We start from the raw sequence: 17,916 nt of genomic DNA on the forward strand, positions 1-17,916 counted from the left end.
TTTACCGACTTAAACCCACAGAAGCAGGAGAACCACAGTATAAAGCGAGATTAGTGGCCCGTGGATTCACACAGAGGAAGGGTGTCCACTTCACAGAGGTATATTCGCCGACCTCGAGAGCGGAGACTTTGAGAACGCTTTTGGCGATAGCAGCACAGAGAGGTTGGAAGGTGAACCATTTTGATGTAGATGTCGCCTACCTGAACTCAGATCTCCAGGAGGAGTTGTACATGCTTCCTCCTCCAGGGTTCGAAGTCAGTGAGCCAGGCGTCGTGTGGCGGTTGCACAAATCCATCTATGGATTACGCCAATCTGCCAGGAATTGGAATATGTGCCTACATGAAGCCTTAGAAGAGCTAGGTTTTAAGAGATCTCTTGCAGACAGTTGTCTTTACATTAGAGATTCAGGCTTGCAACAGCAAGTGGCCCAGGTGTTTGTTGATGACATCTTGCTCATGTCACAGACAGGTGAACAGGTAGAGAAGTTTGCTAAGGAGCTTGGAAAGCGGTTCAAGCTGAAGCGGCTTGGAGATGTCAAGTCCTATCTAGGCGTAGAGATCACAAGAGCAAGTGATGGAAGCTTTTTGCTTCGCCAGAAAGGTAAGATTGAACAGTTGCTTGAGAAGTTCAGAATGTCTGATTGTGCAGGTGCCAGATCACCCATGGAGGCTGGGTACGTGAAGGAGTGTCAGCAAGTAGAACGCGTGGTGTTCGAAAATACTGAACTCTTTCAGTCAGCTCTGGGTAGTCTGTTGTATCTGTCACAGTGGAGCAGACCAGACATAGCGTTTGCTGTCAATCTGCTCAGTAGAGAGGCTTCAAGTCCTAGTGTGCAGGCCTGGAATGGTATTAAGCGGGTGCTACGTTACCTGCAAGATACCAAAGACTTTTGCCTCAAGATGTCAGCTGAGGGTGATGTCAAGCTGACCGCCTGGGTGGATTCGGATTGGGCTAACCTTGAGGACCGCAAATCAGTGTCAGGCCTAGTGGTGAAGTTTGGGGACTCAGTGATTGGGTGGAGGTCCCGGAAGCAAAGTCTCATAGCGCTTTCATCTACTGAAGCTGAGTTCAGTGCGCTATCAGAGGTTTGCAGAGAACTGGAGTTCTATGTGTGTTTGGTGGAGGAAATCTGTGGAGAGAATTGTCTGCCCATTGTGGTGCATGAAGACAATCAACCATGCCTCAAATTGGCTGAGACAGGGCAATTCAAGGCGAGGACCAAACATTTGGACATACGGTTCCGGAATGTATGTCAGAGCGTTCATGAGGGGCTAGTTGCTCTGAAATACTGTCCCTCAACCAAGAACCTCGCTGATGGTTTCACAAAACCATTAACCTTCCAGAAGCACGAGGAGTTCTGTGAGGGTCTGTGTATGGGGAAAGCATTGTTGGCTATTGTCCCCAGATGCAGGACAAGAGGGGGTGTGGAGTTTGGAACTGACAGGGTTAAAACTCCGTGGTGTCCTTTATCTGGGAGGAGCTTGTCGCAGAGAAGTGAGTCACAGCGTGTGACTGCATTCAGACTTACTTTCGTTTCTGACTGAGACGCAGCTCAGCTCAGAGGCTGTGTGTGTGCTTTTGGAGCACGGGAGAAAATGCAAGAAAGCTCCGATGGAGAAAGACTGATTTATGGCTTGTAAATAAACGCTTCTAGAGATAAGAACCGAACTGTCTCTGGACTTGATTTATCCCTCATCTCACACGGACACAGGACCGCTGCTACTCTGCTCCCCTGCCAGGTCAGCTCCCAAGCAGAGCCACGCAGGGAAGCTTACTGGACGCAGGGAATTTTTCCGCAAAGAAAGTACTACTACTACTACTACTACTACTACTAATAATAATAATATATTTATATCCTGCGCATCTGGCTGGGTTTCCCAACAGAATTAAAAGCACAATAAAACATCAAACATTAAAAACCTCCCTATATGCCTTCAGATATCTTCTAAAAGTCAGATAGTTGTTTATTTCCTTGACATCTGATAGAAGGGCATTCCACAGGACGGGCGCCACTACCGAGAAGGCCCTCTGCCTGGTTGCGTGGCTATTCCTGCCCCCTCCCACAGAATGGAATAAAGACACAGGACACCGAATTTAGGTTAATGGGTGAAAAATGGCCACAACTTTATTGATTACAGGTAAGAGCGGTATTTGCTTTAGGCATTGGCCCTATCAGACTAACCGGTATAACCGGGAAGGGTTAAGCACCAACAGGAGGGGTGCCCAATATCCCCATTACTTTTTATATCTGTCTTGGAGGTTTTATTAAACATGATCAGAGGGGACCAGCTGGTTAAAGGGATTCAGGTCGGAGCTAAACAATATAAATTGAGAGCGTTTGCAGATGACCTAGTATTAACTTTACAAGAGCCAGACACTAGTACGAAAAGAGTTTTAGAGCTAATACAAGTATTTGGTCAAGTAGCAGGTTTTAAGCTGAATAAACAGAAAACGAAAGTATTGGAGAAAAATCTAACAGTTGATGAAAGAGAGAGGTTCCACAGTGAAACTGGATTAATGGTAGCAAAGAAAGTGAAATACCTGGGGATTAATTTGACATCTAAGAATGTGAACTTATTTAAAGACAATTATGAGAAATGTTGGACAGAAGTTAAGAAAGATTTAGAAATATGGTCAAATTTGAGACTTTCCTTGTTGGGCCGAATTGCTGTTATTAAGATGAATGTTTTGCCGAGAATGCTGTTTTTGTTCCAAACATTGCAGATAGTGGATAAAATGGACTGTTTCAAGAGGTGGCAGAGAGATATATCTAGATTTGTCTGGCAGGGCAAAAAGCCCAGGATAAAATTCAAGATATTAACTGATGCAAAAGAAAGAGGGGGATTTGCCCTGCCAGACTTAAAACTGTATTATGAATCAGCGGCTTTTTGCTGGCTGAAAAATTGGCTACTTCTTGAGAATACAGACATTTTGGATCTCGAAGGGTTCAATAATAGGTTTGGTTGGCATGCATATATATGGTATGACAAGGTTAAAATTCATCAAGGATTCAAAAACCATATTGTTAGGAAAGCACTATATAATGTTTGGATTCGGTATAAAGATTTGTTGGAAAACAAAACCCCTAGGTGGCTGTCACCAATGGAAGCTAAGGAAGTGAAAAAACTTAATATGGAATCTAAATGGCCAAAATATTGGGAAATCATAGAACAAGAGGAGGGAAAAGTGAAATTACAGAGTTATGAGAAACTGAAGTCTAAAGTAAGAGACTGGCTTCATTATTACCAGATAAATGAAGTGTTTAAACAGGACAGGAAAATTGGCTTCCAGGTGGAGAGATCAAAATTAGAAACAGAATTGTTAGAACCCAATACTAAGAATTTGTCAAGAATGTACAACTTGCTGTTGAAATGGAATACACAGGACGAGACGGTTAAATCAGCTATGATTAAATGGGCACAAGATATTGGTCATGACATCATGTTTGCTGACTGGGAACAGTTATGGACCACCGGTATAAAGTTTACGGCATGTAATGCCTTAAGAGAGAATATTATGAAAATGATTTATAGGTGGTACGTGACTCCAGTGAAGCTTGCAAAAATCTACCATTTGCCTAATAATAAATGTTGGAAATGTAATGAAACTGAAGGTACTTTTTACCACCTTTGGTGGACGTGCCCAAGGATTAAGGTCTTCTGGGAAATGATCTATAATGAAATGAAAAAGGTGCTTAAATGCACATTCGTGAAGAAACCAGAGGCCTTTCTCCTGGGCATGGTGGGCCAATTGGTGTCAAGGAAAGATAGGACGTTCTTTATGTATGCTACAACAGGAGCAAGAGTTCTTTTAGCAAAGTATTGGAAGACACAAGAACTACCCACGCTGGAAGAGTGGCAGACGAAGGTGATAGACTATATGGGACTGGCTGAGATGACTGGCAGAATCCGTGACCAAGGAAAAGAGACGGTGGAAGAAGATTGGAAGAAATTTAAAGTTTATCTTAAGAACTGTTGTAAAATTAATGAGTGCTAAAATGTCATGGGTAATGTGAAACAAAATTGCAGTGATAAATAATTGGGTAAGAGAAAAAGGATTAAAGAAAGTGAATTATAAGTAATTGGAATTAGGGGTTGCTGAAAAAGTTTAAAATAGGGATGCAGAAAAGGGAGGTATGGGGAAGTCGTTGAAACAAGGTTTAAGAAAAAGAGGTTATGAAACTATACGTGTTTATATGTTTGTTTGTCTGTGTATTGTCAGTTGTATTGTGTTTTAATTTATGTTGGAAAATTAATAAAAATTTATATACATAAAAAAAAGCACCAACAGGAGGAGCCCTCGAGATGCACATCCCTAGGCGCTCCCCGAGGGGTTACCGCTCAGGAGCGCGCTTTAGGCCCTAGCCTCCATAGGGTTTGGACGAGGCGACGCCCCCCGGAGTCCTTTAACGAACTACCCTTCAGCATTTGGGGGAGGTGATGGCGTTCCTCCCCCCCATCTTATTTGCATAATTATACCCCTGCCAATGCCTAACCGCCAAAACCAAGGTGTTGTGACGTTTTGCTACGAGGTAGGCGAAAAAACCAAGTGGCTTCCAAAATATAGCCAATTAGCCAAATGGAAAAACTCCTACCAGGCCCCTTGCAGCGACCAGCCGAAGCCCATAGCAAAGTCCAGATGAGAACCTAAAGGGCGGGAGGGAGGGAAACCGCAGCTGCTGAAAGGAAAAGAAAGGGGCGAGTATGGGCTGACCCGACCTTAAATGCCCCTTACAAGTCCCGCCCCCGCCGCCAGCCGATTGGCTGGCGCGGTGAATAATGAATACTAATGATCCCGGGATTCCCTTGGTCCCGCGGGGCTGCAGCCAGCCCTGCGAGGGTGTGAATGGGGCGTGAGCCCGCAACCCCCCCCTCCGGATGTTGGGAGTGGCATTCCCTGCAACCTCACTTCTCATAGGGAGGGAACTACCAGAAGGCCCTCAGAGCTGGACCTCAGTGTTTGGGCTGAGCGATGGGGGTGGAGATGCTCCTTTAGGTATAACACATACTTAACACATAGAGTAAGTCTTTAAACTGTACAGCTTAGCTCCAGCACATAGCCAAACAGGATCAGGTCCAAAAAGAGTGTGAGAATTTGCAGGGCTGATTTTTCTTTAGAAAAACAGCAAATTTTAAATGTTGTTAACAAAACAAACAAAAAACAAACCAACCCTTGAGCTAACTTTCTGAAATTTGGCAGTTAATTCCCTCTGGAGGGACTAACATTTGTCCAAATTACATGCACCTATGGGAGAAAACAAATAAGTTATGGCCCGTTTGGTTCCCCCATTCTGAGTGAATGAGAATACTGAAGATTCAAATATCTAGGTTGTGATTCAGATCCAGGGTCCTGATTGGTTCATATTGGGTCTCGGTTGCATCTAATCGGGACCAGATCCCAAACTGATTGTACAATGCCTGCATCTGCATTTCCTGATAGTAAACACCACTCCCACCAATGCAGTCCATTGGACCAGCTGTTTCCAGTGTCCCTTGATGAAATGTGGCACTGATGCAACACGCTGGCTGGGGCTGATGGGAGTTGTAGTTTGGAACGTCTGGAGGGCAAGAGGCCAGCCAAAGATGAAACTCTTCTATCAGTATGTATTTTCCTGGAGAGCTGGGAAGTGTAGTTTCATTGGAAGCTTGGGTTGATTTTGTTTTTGTTTGAGATAATTGTTAGCAGTTTGCTAGACTACAATTTCCAGGATTCTCTGAGGGAAGCCAATGCATTATAAAACTGGAAAAAGTTTGTAGTACTGAAGTGTTGTAGAGGAATCTGGATGGCAGCCATGGCTGGGCTGAGACAAAACAATTTGACTTCCAGATATTTTTGGAGATTGGCAGGATCAGATAAGGCAGGAGAGGGGTCACCATTGTTCGCTGATAAAAAGCAGAGGTTTTAACAAAGAACTGCTAGTTCCTAGGAGAGAGAGGGAGAGAGAATGAATAAGTTTATATGGAAGTGTAACAGTTAAATATTGCCAGGAGAAGAAAGAAGGGAGACTTCATAGCCAAAACAAAGCCCCACTGAGCCTTCGACCTCCTTGGCCTCCTCTTTGGGCTCTGGGAAGGTTCTCTTCATGAGCCACGATGACTTTCCCGCTTCCCCCTCCATTTCCAGGTTCCTGGCACTACGCATACATGCAGCTGCACACCAACAGTTCACGTGCAAGAGGGGAGTTGCCTGTACATCATTTTATTTTATAAAGTGTATATCTTCAATGGCTGATGTTTTTTACATTTTGAATTTTTTAAACTCAACTCATCGTTAACTTCTGACCTTTATATATAAAAAAACCAACATATAAACTGCTTAGAGGTGTTTACAGCTAAAATATATGCCAATCTGCAAAATACCATATTTTTCGCTCTATAAGACGCACCAGACCACAAGACGCACCTAGTTTTTGGAGGAGGAAAACAAGAAAAAAAATATTCCGAATCTCAGAAGCCAGAACAGCAAGAGGGATTGCTGCACAGTGAAAGCAGCAAATCCCTCTTGCTGTTCTGGCTTCTGGGATAGCTGCGCAGCCTGCATTCGCTCCATAAGACGCACACACATTTCCCCTTACTTTTCAGGAGGGAAAAAGTGAGTCTTATAGAGCAAAAAATACGGTAAGTAAAATAAACGAAGAGCTGATGGGCACTAGATTGGCTGGCCGTGATATAAGACTTTCCTCCTTTCTCCCCCATGGAGACAGGATCAGAATCCATCACTCTCACCTCACAGTGGGTGGGGCGTCAGGGGCGACTGGCCCTCCATATGCTTTCCCTCCCAGCCAGTTTCATGAGCTGGCCCCCCTCCTTTCTTACCTCTTCCTGGTGAGGCTGAGGAGCCTCTGTGCCTCATCCCTGCAGTTGATAGCTCTGAGGACATCAGCCGTCACCTGCACAGCATAATCCTCCATGTAGAAACTCAGGAGGAGTTGGCTCAGGTCCATGACATCTGCCTTCTTCAGCCGCCCCAGGGGAATGTTGTCATGGCCCTCACTGACAGGGATCTCGTGGAGCTTGAGCTTGAATTTCTTGAGTTCGTCCTCACCCAAGTTCTCCAGAGTAGACACCAGGCAGTCTCTGATGCTCCTCACTGTCGCTCTGCATTATCACCCCCAGACGCAGGGAAAAGCAGGCACAAAACAAGAGACACTCAGCAAAGGGACCTGGGAAGGAGCCACACCATCTGTAAGTGCTGCCAACTTCCATGCCTGGGATTGGCACAGAGGGAGCGGAAAGAAATGCAGGTTGCCGTGGTGCTTAAATTTATCCACAATAAGGGCCAAGTATCATAATGCTGAGATGGCAGCTAAACTCCTTCCTCCTGCTCTTTAAAGTTTAACAGGCAACATCTATCCACTTCAGGGTGTTTAGTCCTGTGTGCTGTGTGAGAGAGAGTGTTTCATTCCATTTCCATTTCAGTTAATGAATTGCTTCCTACGAAACTGCTGAATTTACTTACCAAAACACAAAACCATTCCAGATCTGCTGCCGACTGGGGGATAAAGATCTCCACCAGTTGAAAAAACAAGGTCTTCAAAAGGAGCATGGAGACAGTGCTTAACTGATGCATAACAGGAGGCAGTTCTAAAGGGCAGCTGCCGCCAGAATAAAGACTCAATTTCAAAACGGACCTCCTGAAGAGATGGTTCCAGCAGGAGGTTTTGTCCTGAAAAGTGTGCAGTAATCCCTGGGGTATAATGGGATAAGTCTATCATTTTGGCATCCTGATCTCACACGGTGGAGTAGTAGTAGTAGTAGTAGTAGTAGTAGTAGTAATAATAATAATAATAATAATAATCAAATTTTATTCCCCAGCCACTCTAGGCAGCTCCCAATAGAACACTAAGAACAGAATAAAAATTCAATCATTAAAAATTTCCCTAAACAGGGCTGCCTTCAGATGTCTTCTAAAAGTCAGATAGTTCTTTATTTCCTTGACATCTGATGGGAGGGCGTTCCACAGGGCGGGCGCCACTACCGAGAAGGCCCTCTGCCTGGTTCCCTGTGAAACTCATTTCTCACAGGGAAGAAGCCACCAGAAGGCCCTCGGCGCTGGACCTCCGTGTAGGGTTTTGTACGAGGAAGAGTTTGTGTGTATGTGTGAGGTGGAGATTTATGTGACATTGCATGTCTGAGGTGTGTGCCTTATGCCTGGTGAGCCTGCATGCTCCATAGGTGTGCTTCTGTGCAATGCATGTACAGTATTTGTGTGTGTGATCTCTGTGTGTTGTGTGCACATACATTGGCCATGCCCACCAGTGGCCTGTGACCCTCAAAGAGGTATCTGACCATCCTCAGGCCAAAAAGATTAGCTGGCCCTGTCTGAAAGAATTATGTCTCCCCCTCTTTCGCTGCCCCATTCCAAATTGTGCAACAGGCTAGGCTTATAATCTCTTGGCCATGGAATAAGAAAAAGCAGCCGTGTCTCTCTTCCCTGGAGGGAACCTTCTATGCAACTGATAGGTAGAGTGACCCAACTTAGCTTCTGTTAAATTTGCAGGTTTGTATGTTTCTGCCCCTCCAGAGACCGCAGTGCAGTCAATGCATAAACAGCACCACCCCTTCAATCTCTGCTGCCTGCCTGTGGCAGCTTCTTCGTTGTCCCTAATAGCAGGACAATGTGGGAATGTTCAGGGATGCAGGAGAGGATATATTGTGAGATTATATCCTTATCCAACTTGTGCTAACAAGTTCCCAAAATATCAGCAGAGGTAAGACATTCCCCTTTTAAGTTCGCAACGGTAACGTGTGCTCAGGTTCGCTAGAACCTCTATAATAATTACTCTGGTAATTTCCCCTTTGTTCCCTCTTAAAATACAAGACACGACACAGGCTTTCATAAAAAGTATAAAAGTATAAAAGTATAAAAGAGTTTACTCATGTTCTGTTCACAATAGGATCCCAGAAGGCAGACAGGCTTAAAAAGGTAAAATACATTTAGAATCTATCTTATAAGAAGATAGTCCCTTTCTGCTCTCTTGGCTGGGAGCCAAGAGGGCATCTTTAGCAGATGTGGCTTCTTCGAAGGAAGATGGCCACGAAGGAACGTGTCCAGAGGAGGGCAACCAAAATGGTCAAAGGCCTGGAAACGATGCCTTATGAGGAACGGCTAAGGGAGCTGGGCATGTTTAGCCTGGAGAAGAGGAGGTTAAGGGGTGATATGATAGCCATGTTCAAATATATAAAAGGATGTCACATAGAGGAGGGAGAAAGGTTGTTTTCTGCTGCTCCAGAGAAGCGGACACGGAGCAATGGATCCAAACTACAAGAAAGAAGATTCCACCTAAACATTAGGAAGAACTTCCTGACAGTAAGAGCTGTTCGACAGTGGAATTTGCTGCCAAGGAGTGTGGTGGAGTCTCCTTCTTTGGAGGTCTTTAAGCAGAGGCTTGACAACCATATGTCAGGAGTGCTCTGATGGTGTTTCCTGCTTGGCAGGGGGTTGGACTCGATGGCCCTTGTGGTCTCTTCCAACTCTATGATTCTATGATTCTATGGCAGAGAGAGAGCAGGAGGCAAGAGAGAGATGGCTGCCTTGTGCTTTTATCATTACCTGCACAGGTGAGGCCACACCCACCTCTGGTCACATGCGGAGGAAGTCTGTCCCGGGAAGTTTACCTGCTGGCTGGACAGACATCCCTCCCCATGTCTTAACATGTCCACTCTAGGAATGTTGTAATTGACTGCTCCTGTGTTTTACATCCCACATTCATGAGAAAAGGTTAAGCCCTACCTGCTTTCCACACTGTGTCCTGATGCAGTATGGGACAGAGTGAAGCAACCAGCACCTGGAAAAAACGAGAGAGAAGGTGTGTTTATGAAACATGCAGGGACTATGGGAAAATCACTGGACATGAACCCAGGATTTTCAAATCTCTCCAGCATTTTGCATCATGAACAAGTGTGTTGACTCAGTTCACTATCAACAAGCAAATGGGAGCAGGGAAAGAAAGTCAGGAAACCAGAAGCATTCCCAGTGTGCTCAGTTTGAAAGGCTGCAGTCTTGACAATTTCTGGGCTGGACTGAATTATTTCTTTTTAAGAAAAAACAAAACCCAGAGAAAGTGTGCCTGGCACAGTAGGAAACCCTCTATTTAGAAAAATGTGATGGCTACTGTGTGGGTGATAGTGAGGGTGCTGGGAGTTGTTAGTAGTAATAATAATAATAATAATAATAATAATAATAATAATAATAATAATTTATTATTTGTACCCCACCCATTTGGCTGGGCTTCCCCAGCCACTTTGGGCGGCTTCCACAAAGATTAAAAATACATTAAAATGTCACACATTAAAAACTTCCCTGAACAGGGCTGCTGTCAGAAGTCTTCTAAATGTCAGGCTGTTCTGGAGGTTCTCCTTGACCCTCCAGGGAAGTGGTGGGTGAAGGGAGGAAAGTCCAATTGAAATATCGTGAGCATTTGCACTGGATTCTGTTAGCACACTGGGTGTGCTGAATGAAAGCCAAAGCTGTTTCTACAAAATTTAGCTGCGTGGAAAGAACTTCATCTGGCACCAAAGGAGACTATAAAGCAATGGGGAACCTGCACCGGAAGGTGATTCCCTAACATTACAAAAGTGACTTTTCTGTGGTACTGTATCACCAGCCACTCTGTGCTGCCATTGGGAGGAAGGTGGGATTTAACTACGAGGAAATAAGCAATTAAAACCTGCAGACCTTGCTCTGAGCTTGAAGGAGAAGACGTCATCTCAGGAGACTTTAACTCTTCTGAAAGAGAACAGGAAAGAGGCAGTCAAAGAGGGAATGTGACTGCGATGTCCTTTATCATCCTGCCTCCCAAATTATGGTCCAACCTTCCAATTTTCTTCCAACTAAGCTCACCTTGTGTCACATGGGCTTCCCAGATGAGTTCATTTGTGCGCTTGTCCATCACACTGAAGTTGAACATGTCTTGCATTTGCTGAGCAAACAGTTCCACGTACTGCTGCATCTTGTCAGCATCCAGATATTGAAACTCCACTTCCTGTGGGGAAGCATAAAACCTCCTTATGTGCAAACAAGGCTTAGCCCAGTTGACCAGTCCAAGGGAGTCAAATTAAAGCATGATGAGGGATCCTGGTGGAGTCCCTCCCGTTCTCATACTTCACAGCCATGGCTCTGCCCTAGCAAAGCCTTTCATCATCTTTGTGTCTCACCTTGGGACAGACTCTGACATCATTTGTCTTCACAAAGAAGTGGCAGCCAATCGTCAGAGGCCTCAGAGTCCAGGGGGGTTTGTCTATTCTTTGTGAAGGGCATTGTGCTTCGTGCTCATGAACTGCCTAGGAAAGGCAAAGGTCACTTTTGAGATATGCAAGAAAGGTAACCAACTTCTGGAATGCTGGATCCCTACCCATTTCTTGGCTTTGTTGCAGCATGCAAGGCAGGGATGGGGAAGCTGCAACCTTCCAGATGTCATTGGATTCCTATCAGCCACAGCCAGTGTGGGTCAGGAATGATGGGTTTTGTAGTCCAAGAGCATCTGCAGAGACACAGATTCTCCATCTTCAATATAAAGAAAACTAAATCTCATCAGAAACCAAAATATGGACAGGCAATTTTCAGACTGCATGGGGAGCAGCTGACATTGCAAAGGCATTTATCTCTCATGTGCCAGCCTCGCACACCAGAAACAATGTTCTTGCAGAAAGCCTGTAACTACTCAACGAAGCAAGGAGAATTTGCTCATCACTAAATGCATTTACTTTGAAGGTAGCGCCACTGATTTCAGAGAAGGCTGAGTGTACTTAACTATAGAGTAAACATATTTTGTTCGCATAATTGACTAACCATGCTGTCTATGGAACCAAGAAGGGCATTTGGAAAAGAGGTTGCCCAGCAAATGAAAAATGCTTATTACAGTGTTGGAAAGCTCACTTTTAAAAACCACTATTGGTGGCAACCAAAATAACTCAGTTGAAGAGCAACTGCAAATCTTCTCTCCAGCAGCAAGTTGATGTTGGCTAGCTGTTTGGTAAATTAGCTCAAGCCCAACAACGGGACCATGAACCATGTCACACTCTGCTGCATAATTTTGCATAGCTACTCTGTCAGGCTTACTATGGTCAGGCAAATGATCCAGGCTGTCTGGAATACCAATCAGAGTTGGAGAATCCCGATTACCTTTCTCAGAGAAGAGTCATTGGGTAGGAGATACAGGTGGAATTTTGGTGAGCTGAATTGAAGCATTTGATAGAGCAGTGCCACAGTGTGGACCTTTATCTTTCGCTTAAACAATGACCATGACGTTCTCAAAATGGCTCCGCGGGGAGAGAAGTTTGGGTTTTCCAACACAACATGATACGGCCCCACTCTGTCTGGCTTCTCTAGACTCATCCCCCCTTCCACAAAATGTGCAACGTGGACTTGGGAATCACTTTTGCCTGGAAAGCAGCAGAAAGGAAAAACAAACAAATGTGTCACAAGTGGGAAACTGTTGACCGTCTGTCACCTGGTGTCAGTAAAGTCAACTATTTATTCAAAGAAAGAAGGCAGGCCTAGTGAGCATAGCAACTCATTCTGGTAGATCTAGCCCCCATGAGGCAGTTCCCTAAGGCTCCTTTCCCCCTGGGTCCTTCCCAAGCAATCTGAGACTCCGTTGCCATATCTGTATTTGCTCTGCTCTCTTCATACCTCTTTAGTGGCACGGGGTGACATTTTCTGTCGGTAACAGTTATGGTGTAGGCACCAGCTTGTGAAGGCGATTTGGGGGGTGGGGTGAAAACATTGTGATGTTGCATGCATGAGCATAGCACCTCCCTCCCTAAGCCAGGCAGAAGCTTCCTGGGCTTTGGGAAGGGGCACCAGGTCTCTGAAAGGATGCTGAAGCCCTGCTGCCTTCTTCCCAACGTTAGGCGGGCTTTGAGAAGGGGACGGGAAGGCTCTTGCACCCATCAGAGTAATGTGCCTCTCTCCCTAAGGCAGGCAGAAGCTTCACAGGCTTTGAGAAGCAGGTGCCAGGAGAACACTTAGGAAACTAGCCTCTTCCCCCAAGTCCACTGACCACATGCCACTGTACCTCTTCTGGTTCTGGGAGACCAGTGGGGAAGGGAGCTTGTCGCAGCAGGAAGGAGAGACTCCCCAGGCTTCTTCAGCAGCCTGCCTCACATTTGTCTCCTGGCCCACCACCTCTCCAGCCTCCACTTCTGCCTCCGATTCTGGACTGCTCTCAGCCACAGCCTCTCCCTGCTCAGTAAAGTACCGTATTTTTTGCTTCATAAGACGCACTTTTTTCCTCCTAAAAAGTAAGTGGAAATGTCTGTGTGTCTTATGGAGCGAATGCCTACGGATGGCGGGGGGATCCTGCTCCAGTCGCAAGCTGAGCCGGGGAGGAGGGAGAGAAGGAGAGCCCGCTCGCTTTAAAGGAGCAAAGTGGGAGAGGAGAGGAGCTGCTTACATGGGTGTAAGCGGCTCCTGTCCAGTTGGCTGCTTTAAAGCGAGCGTGCTCTTTCCCTCCTTCCTCCCCGGCTCAGCTCGCTGAAAAGCTCCTTCTCCACACACCCCACGCATGCTCCTTGTCCCTTCAGCGTTTTTCCTTCCCGCCCCACTTAAAACGTGGTTACAAAGCACGGATCCACATGGACCCTCAGGGTTTTTGCATTGGGTCACCCCAAATTCACCATCAGATCAGATCACATAGCATGTCCATGGCTACAGCCTGCACCAAAAAAAATCACACACTCACTGTTGACTGGGGCGCAAAAACGTGGTTACAAAGCACTGATCCACATGGATTCTCAGGATTTTTGCATTGGGCTACCCCAAACTCACTGTCAAATCACATGTCTGCGGCCACAGCATGAACCACAAAAATCATACATCCACTGTTTCATTCAGAATATTTTTCCTTCTTCTTTTCCTCCTCTAAAAACTAGGTGCGTGTTATGGAGCGAAAAATACGGTGCCTCAGTTTTTGAATGTCCCTGTTGACAAACATTTTGGTTTTTGAACTGCATAAACCCAAAAGTAAATGCTTCGGTTTTTGAATACGCCTTCAAAGTCAAACAGGAAACGCAGCTTCCACTGAGTGCAAGTTATTTGTTTCCCTATCTGCAAAGAGTACCTCAGTTTTTGAATGTTTCAGAACTCGAATGGTCTTCCGGAACAAATTACGTTCAAAAAGTGAGGTACTGCTGTATTTATTTTGTTGCAAGCTTTTTTACCTGCCATACCTGCGAGACACCAGAAGTGAGGGAAGTGAATAGCTGCCACAGCCTCTGCTGGATCTGCTTCAATGTTGATCAAAGGCCCAGCGACAACCCAGTCCTCCATGTTCTGTTCAGCCAGGTGCTTAGACCATGAATCAAAGTGGTAGGTGATGGTCACAGCTCCTCTCACCTCAAATATGACATCAGTATAAAAACAAAGGAAGGATCCAGCCTCCGTGAAGCACAGTCTGAATGGCACAAAGGGGAAAATGGAAAGAGAAGTGGATTGAACACAAGCCGGACACCCTCTGCATCTTCCTGATGGGAAGCAATCCTCACTCCAAACTCGCCACCCCAAAAAAAAACTTCCAGGGAGGAAGACGAGGAAGACAGTATGGGGTGGGGTCTTTGCTCTCCTACTTTTAAGGCTCACTGGGTTCTGGGAGATGGAGGGTCTGGAATGCTTTCTAATGATAACGTGTCAGCTGTGCGTTGCTCTGGCTCTCCCATGATTTCCCAACTTTCCCTCTCATCTGACTCTGAGCTGCGACCTCCCTCAAACCCCTGTTCTAAATCTATACTGTCTTCCTCTTCCTCCTCCCTGGAAGGTTCCGGTCTCCACCATTCCTCCTCTGCCCAGTCCCTGACACAGATGTAGTTTGGGAACGTTTTAGAGAGCACCACCACATGTGATGATTGCGAGACCTTCATATACCAAATGTGTTCTGCGGAACACTTCTCTGAAACCTAAAAAGAATATCAACTTTCCCTTAAAGGAGAAAGCTCTGCAAGATCTGAGAGAGACATTGCTCACCTGTATCTTTCATGACTTGTTTCTGAGTCCCGAAACACCTCTGGTCTGATTGTCTCTGGAAGATCCTGTTACAAAATAATTTATTGTTAATATGGGCACCCTTTTCCACCTGAAAGCAGGACATTCCTGTCTGTTTCTAACACCCATACGACCACACCAAGGAGCACTGCTTGAGGTCAAACCCACAAATCCAAATATAGCTACTTTGTTCTGCATTCATTTTGGCCATAGTAGTTCTCACTCGGGTCTTACAGTTTCTTAAGAAAGGTTTCACCTCAGCAGTATTCCCCCTGTTCCTTACAGAGAGCCCCTGCACAGGTTTCTCCCAATTTACATTTAGGGATCTTTCTCTTTCTGTTTCATTTTTTAAAAAAATAATTATTATTGAGTTTATTTACAACATACACACACACTTGTCAAACTGGGCATGAAAATAATAATACAGGTACAGAATCAAAAGAGAAACAAACAACAAATAGAAACAACAAAACAAAACAACACAAAACAAAAAAGTACAAATAAAACATGCTAACGTATGAAAACTTATACAAAACAAATAGTCATACACACACACACACCGTATTTCAGTTCTTTTTTTCTTCCAATTGACTTCCTTCATCCTCAACACGGTTCTTTTATTGTTTTTGGTAAACCATCTCCTTTTTAGTTCATTATTACCCCTTTTTCTTTCTGTTTTTAACTTAAGTACCATAAACTATTTTGCAGAAGTTAATCGAAACAAGTCAAAGTATTAATTTGAAGGCACTGCTTTTTAAGATATTCTCTGTATTTTACTCATTCTTTTTGGAATTTTTGCTTGGGTTGGTTTGACTCCTAATTGCCTCTGTCAATCTGGCCAATTCAATATAATCAAATAATTTGTCTTGCCATTCTTTTTTTGTTGGGATTATTTCTTTTTTCCAATTTTTGGCAATTAGTGTTCTTGCCCCTCCCGTGGCATAAAAGAATATTTTATTATTTTCTCTGGCAATATCTGTGTCTAGTTTCCCCAATAAAAATGCGTCTGTTTTCTTAAAGTTTTGTTTAAACCTTTTCTTTAACTCTTCGTACGTGATATCTCAGAAGCCTTTGATTTTATCAAGTTCAACACATATGTATAACACATATGTATTTGTTACACCTCCAACACAGATTTGATTTTGTTTTAAACATTTTACATATTTTAAAAAAGGTAAAGGACCTCTGACAGTTAAGTCCAGTTGCAAACTGGGGTTGCGGCGCTCATCTCACTTTACTGGCTGAGGGAGCTGACATTTGTCCACAGACAGCTTTTCAGGCTCATGTGGCCAGCATGACTAAGCCGCTTCTGGCGAAACTAGAGCAGCACACGGAAATGCCATTTACCTTCCCGCTGGAGCAGTACCTATTTATCTACTAGCACCTTGACATGCTTTCAAACTGCTGGGTTGGCAGGAGCTGGGACTAAGCAACGGGAGCTCACCCCGTCGTGGGGATTTGAACCGCCGACCTTCTGATCGGCGAGCCCTAGGCTCAGTGGTTTAGACCACAGCGCCACCCGTGTCCCTTTTACATATTTTGGTTGGTGTTAAATACCATCTGTAAAACATTTTTATTAAATTTTCCCTTATCGCTCCACAAGCCATAAATTTCCAACTCTCTTTCCATAATTTTCCCCATGATGATAATTAGATAGTTTTACCTATATCTATAGCCTATCTAATCATTACCTGTTCGTCCTTCTCCTTCCACTCCAGTAGCGTTTCATAAATTTTAGAAGTTACCTTGGTCTTATTTTGTAATAACTCTTTATCTAGTAATGAGATTTCCTTTGTAAAGCCTCTTTTCTTGTCTGCCTTGAACACTTCATTTAGTTGGTGATACTGAATCCACCCTGTTAGATCCACCTTATTTCCTTGTAACCTTTAATATCAGCTTATTTCCCCCCCCCCTTTTAATAAATCCTTATATGTAGCCCAATTTAGTTCCTTGTTTTTCTTTTTTACCGTTATCGCTTGTAAGGGTGAAATCCACCAGGGTGTCTTCGGTTTTAGTAGCTCTTTGTATTTTGCCCATACTCTGTATATCGATTTTCTTATGATATGATTGGTAAATCCCCTGTGAACTTTCACCTTTTCGTATCCTAGATACGCATTACGCATGCCACCCGTAGCGGTTATTAAACCCTTCTAGATCCAATAAATCTCCATCCTGTAAGAATATCCACATATATATATATATATATATATATATATATATATATGCTTTATTCTTCATACTTGCATCTGTACATCAAAGACATACCTTCCTTATTTTACATAAGTCAATTTTGTCAAAACGAAAATCCAACAAAAGAATATAAGTCCTCCTACAATACATTTAATACATAAGCTTGACGTCCCGTCCTTTCCCTGTTTTTTCCACTCTAATAAACCTATTGTCCCAATATATTACTCATGAAATAATAATTTTCATACATATTTCATACATCTGTTTTCTCCCTTTTAACCTATATTACTCACAGAGATTACGCAAAGGCTGCTACCGAGTTCAGATTGCAACAATTGTTCTTTAAATATCTCCTTAGAGGTTCCCAGTTTGAAATGAACTCCTGTTTTGACTTTTATATTTTATCTTTTCCGAGAGACTGTCTAATTCAGCATATTCTACCAGCTTTAGTAACCATTCTTAGTGGCAATTTTGTCACTCTTCCAACGTTTTGCTATAAGTACTCTTGCAGCAGTGGTGGCATACAGAAAAACTTCTTATCTTCCTAACAATGTCTGGACCTGTAATGCCCAATAAAAAATATTCTGGTTTTTTCAGAAAAGTTACAATTTACATTGTTTTGAGCTCTCTCTATATATATCATTCCAAAAGGTCTTAATCTGGGAGTTCCACCTGGTTCTCTACATCTCTAGCATGTATTTGGAACATTTTTGTACATTTTGGAAAGTTTACAGGGGGTTAAATACC

The 17,916-nt window shown here is 44.0% G+C and overlaps 2 protein-coding genes across 2 annotated transcripts in view; both read right to left on the bottom strand.

The window, feature by feature from the left end:
• Window positions 1-14,510, bottom strand: part of LOC310747348 (uncharacterized protein) — a 28,893-nt gene extending 14,383 nt beyond the window's left edge. The window contains exons 1-8 of the mRNA XM_083581714.1: window positions 14,163-14,510; window positions 12,124-12,383; window positions 11,157-11,282; window positions 10,843-10,984; window positions 10,678-10,728; window positions 9,733-9,787; window positions 6,816-7,097; window positions 6,031-6,133 (exon numbers count right to left, since the gene is read on the bottom strand). Of these exons, the coding sequence (XP_083437840.1) occupies window positions 6,031-6,133; window positions 6,816-7,097; window positions 9,733-9,787; window positions 10,678-10,728; window positions 10,843-10,984; window positions 11,157-11,282; window positions 12,124-12,383; window positions 14,163-14,271 (1,128 nt within the window). The 5' untranslated portion in view covers window positions 14,272-14,510. The remainder of the gene's footprint in view (window positions 1-6,030; window positions 6,134-6,815; window positions 7,098-9,732; window positions 9,788-10,677; window positions 10,729-10,842; window positions 10,985-11,156; window positions 11,283-12,123; window positions 12,384-14,162) is intronic.
• Window positions 1-17,916, bottom strand: part of LOC310748416 (uncharacterized protein) — a 376,897-nt gene that overhangs the window by 341,280 nt on the left and 17,701 nt on the right. The window lies entirely within an intron of this gene.

This window comes from Podarcis filfolensis, assembly GCF_964270895.1.
Source record: "Podarcis filfolensis genome assembly, chromosome: 13".
NCBI lineage: Eukaryota > Metazoa > Chordata > Lepidosauria > Squamata > Lacertidae > Podarcis > Podarcis filfolensis.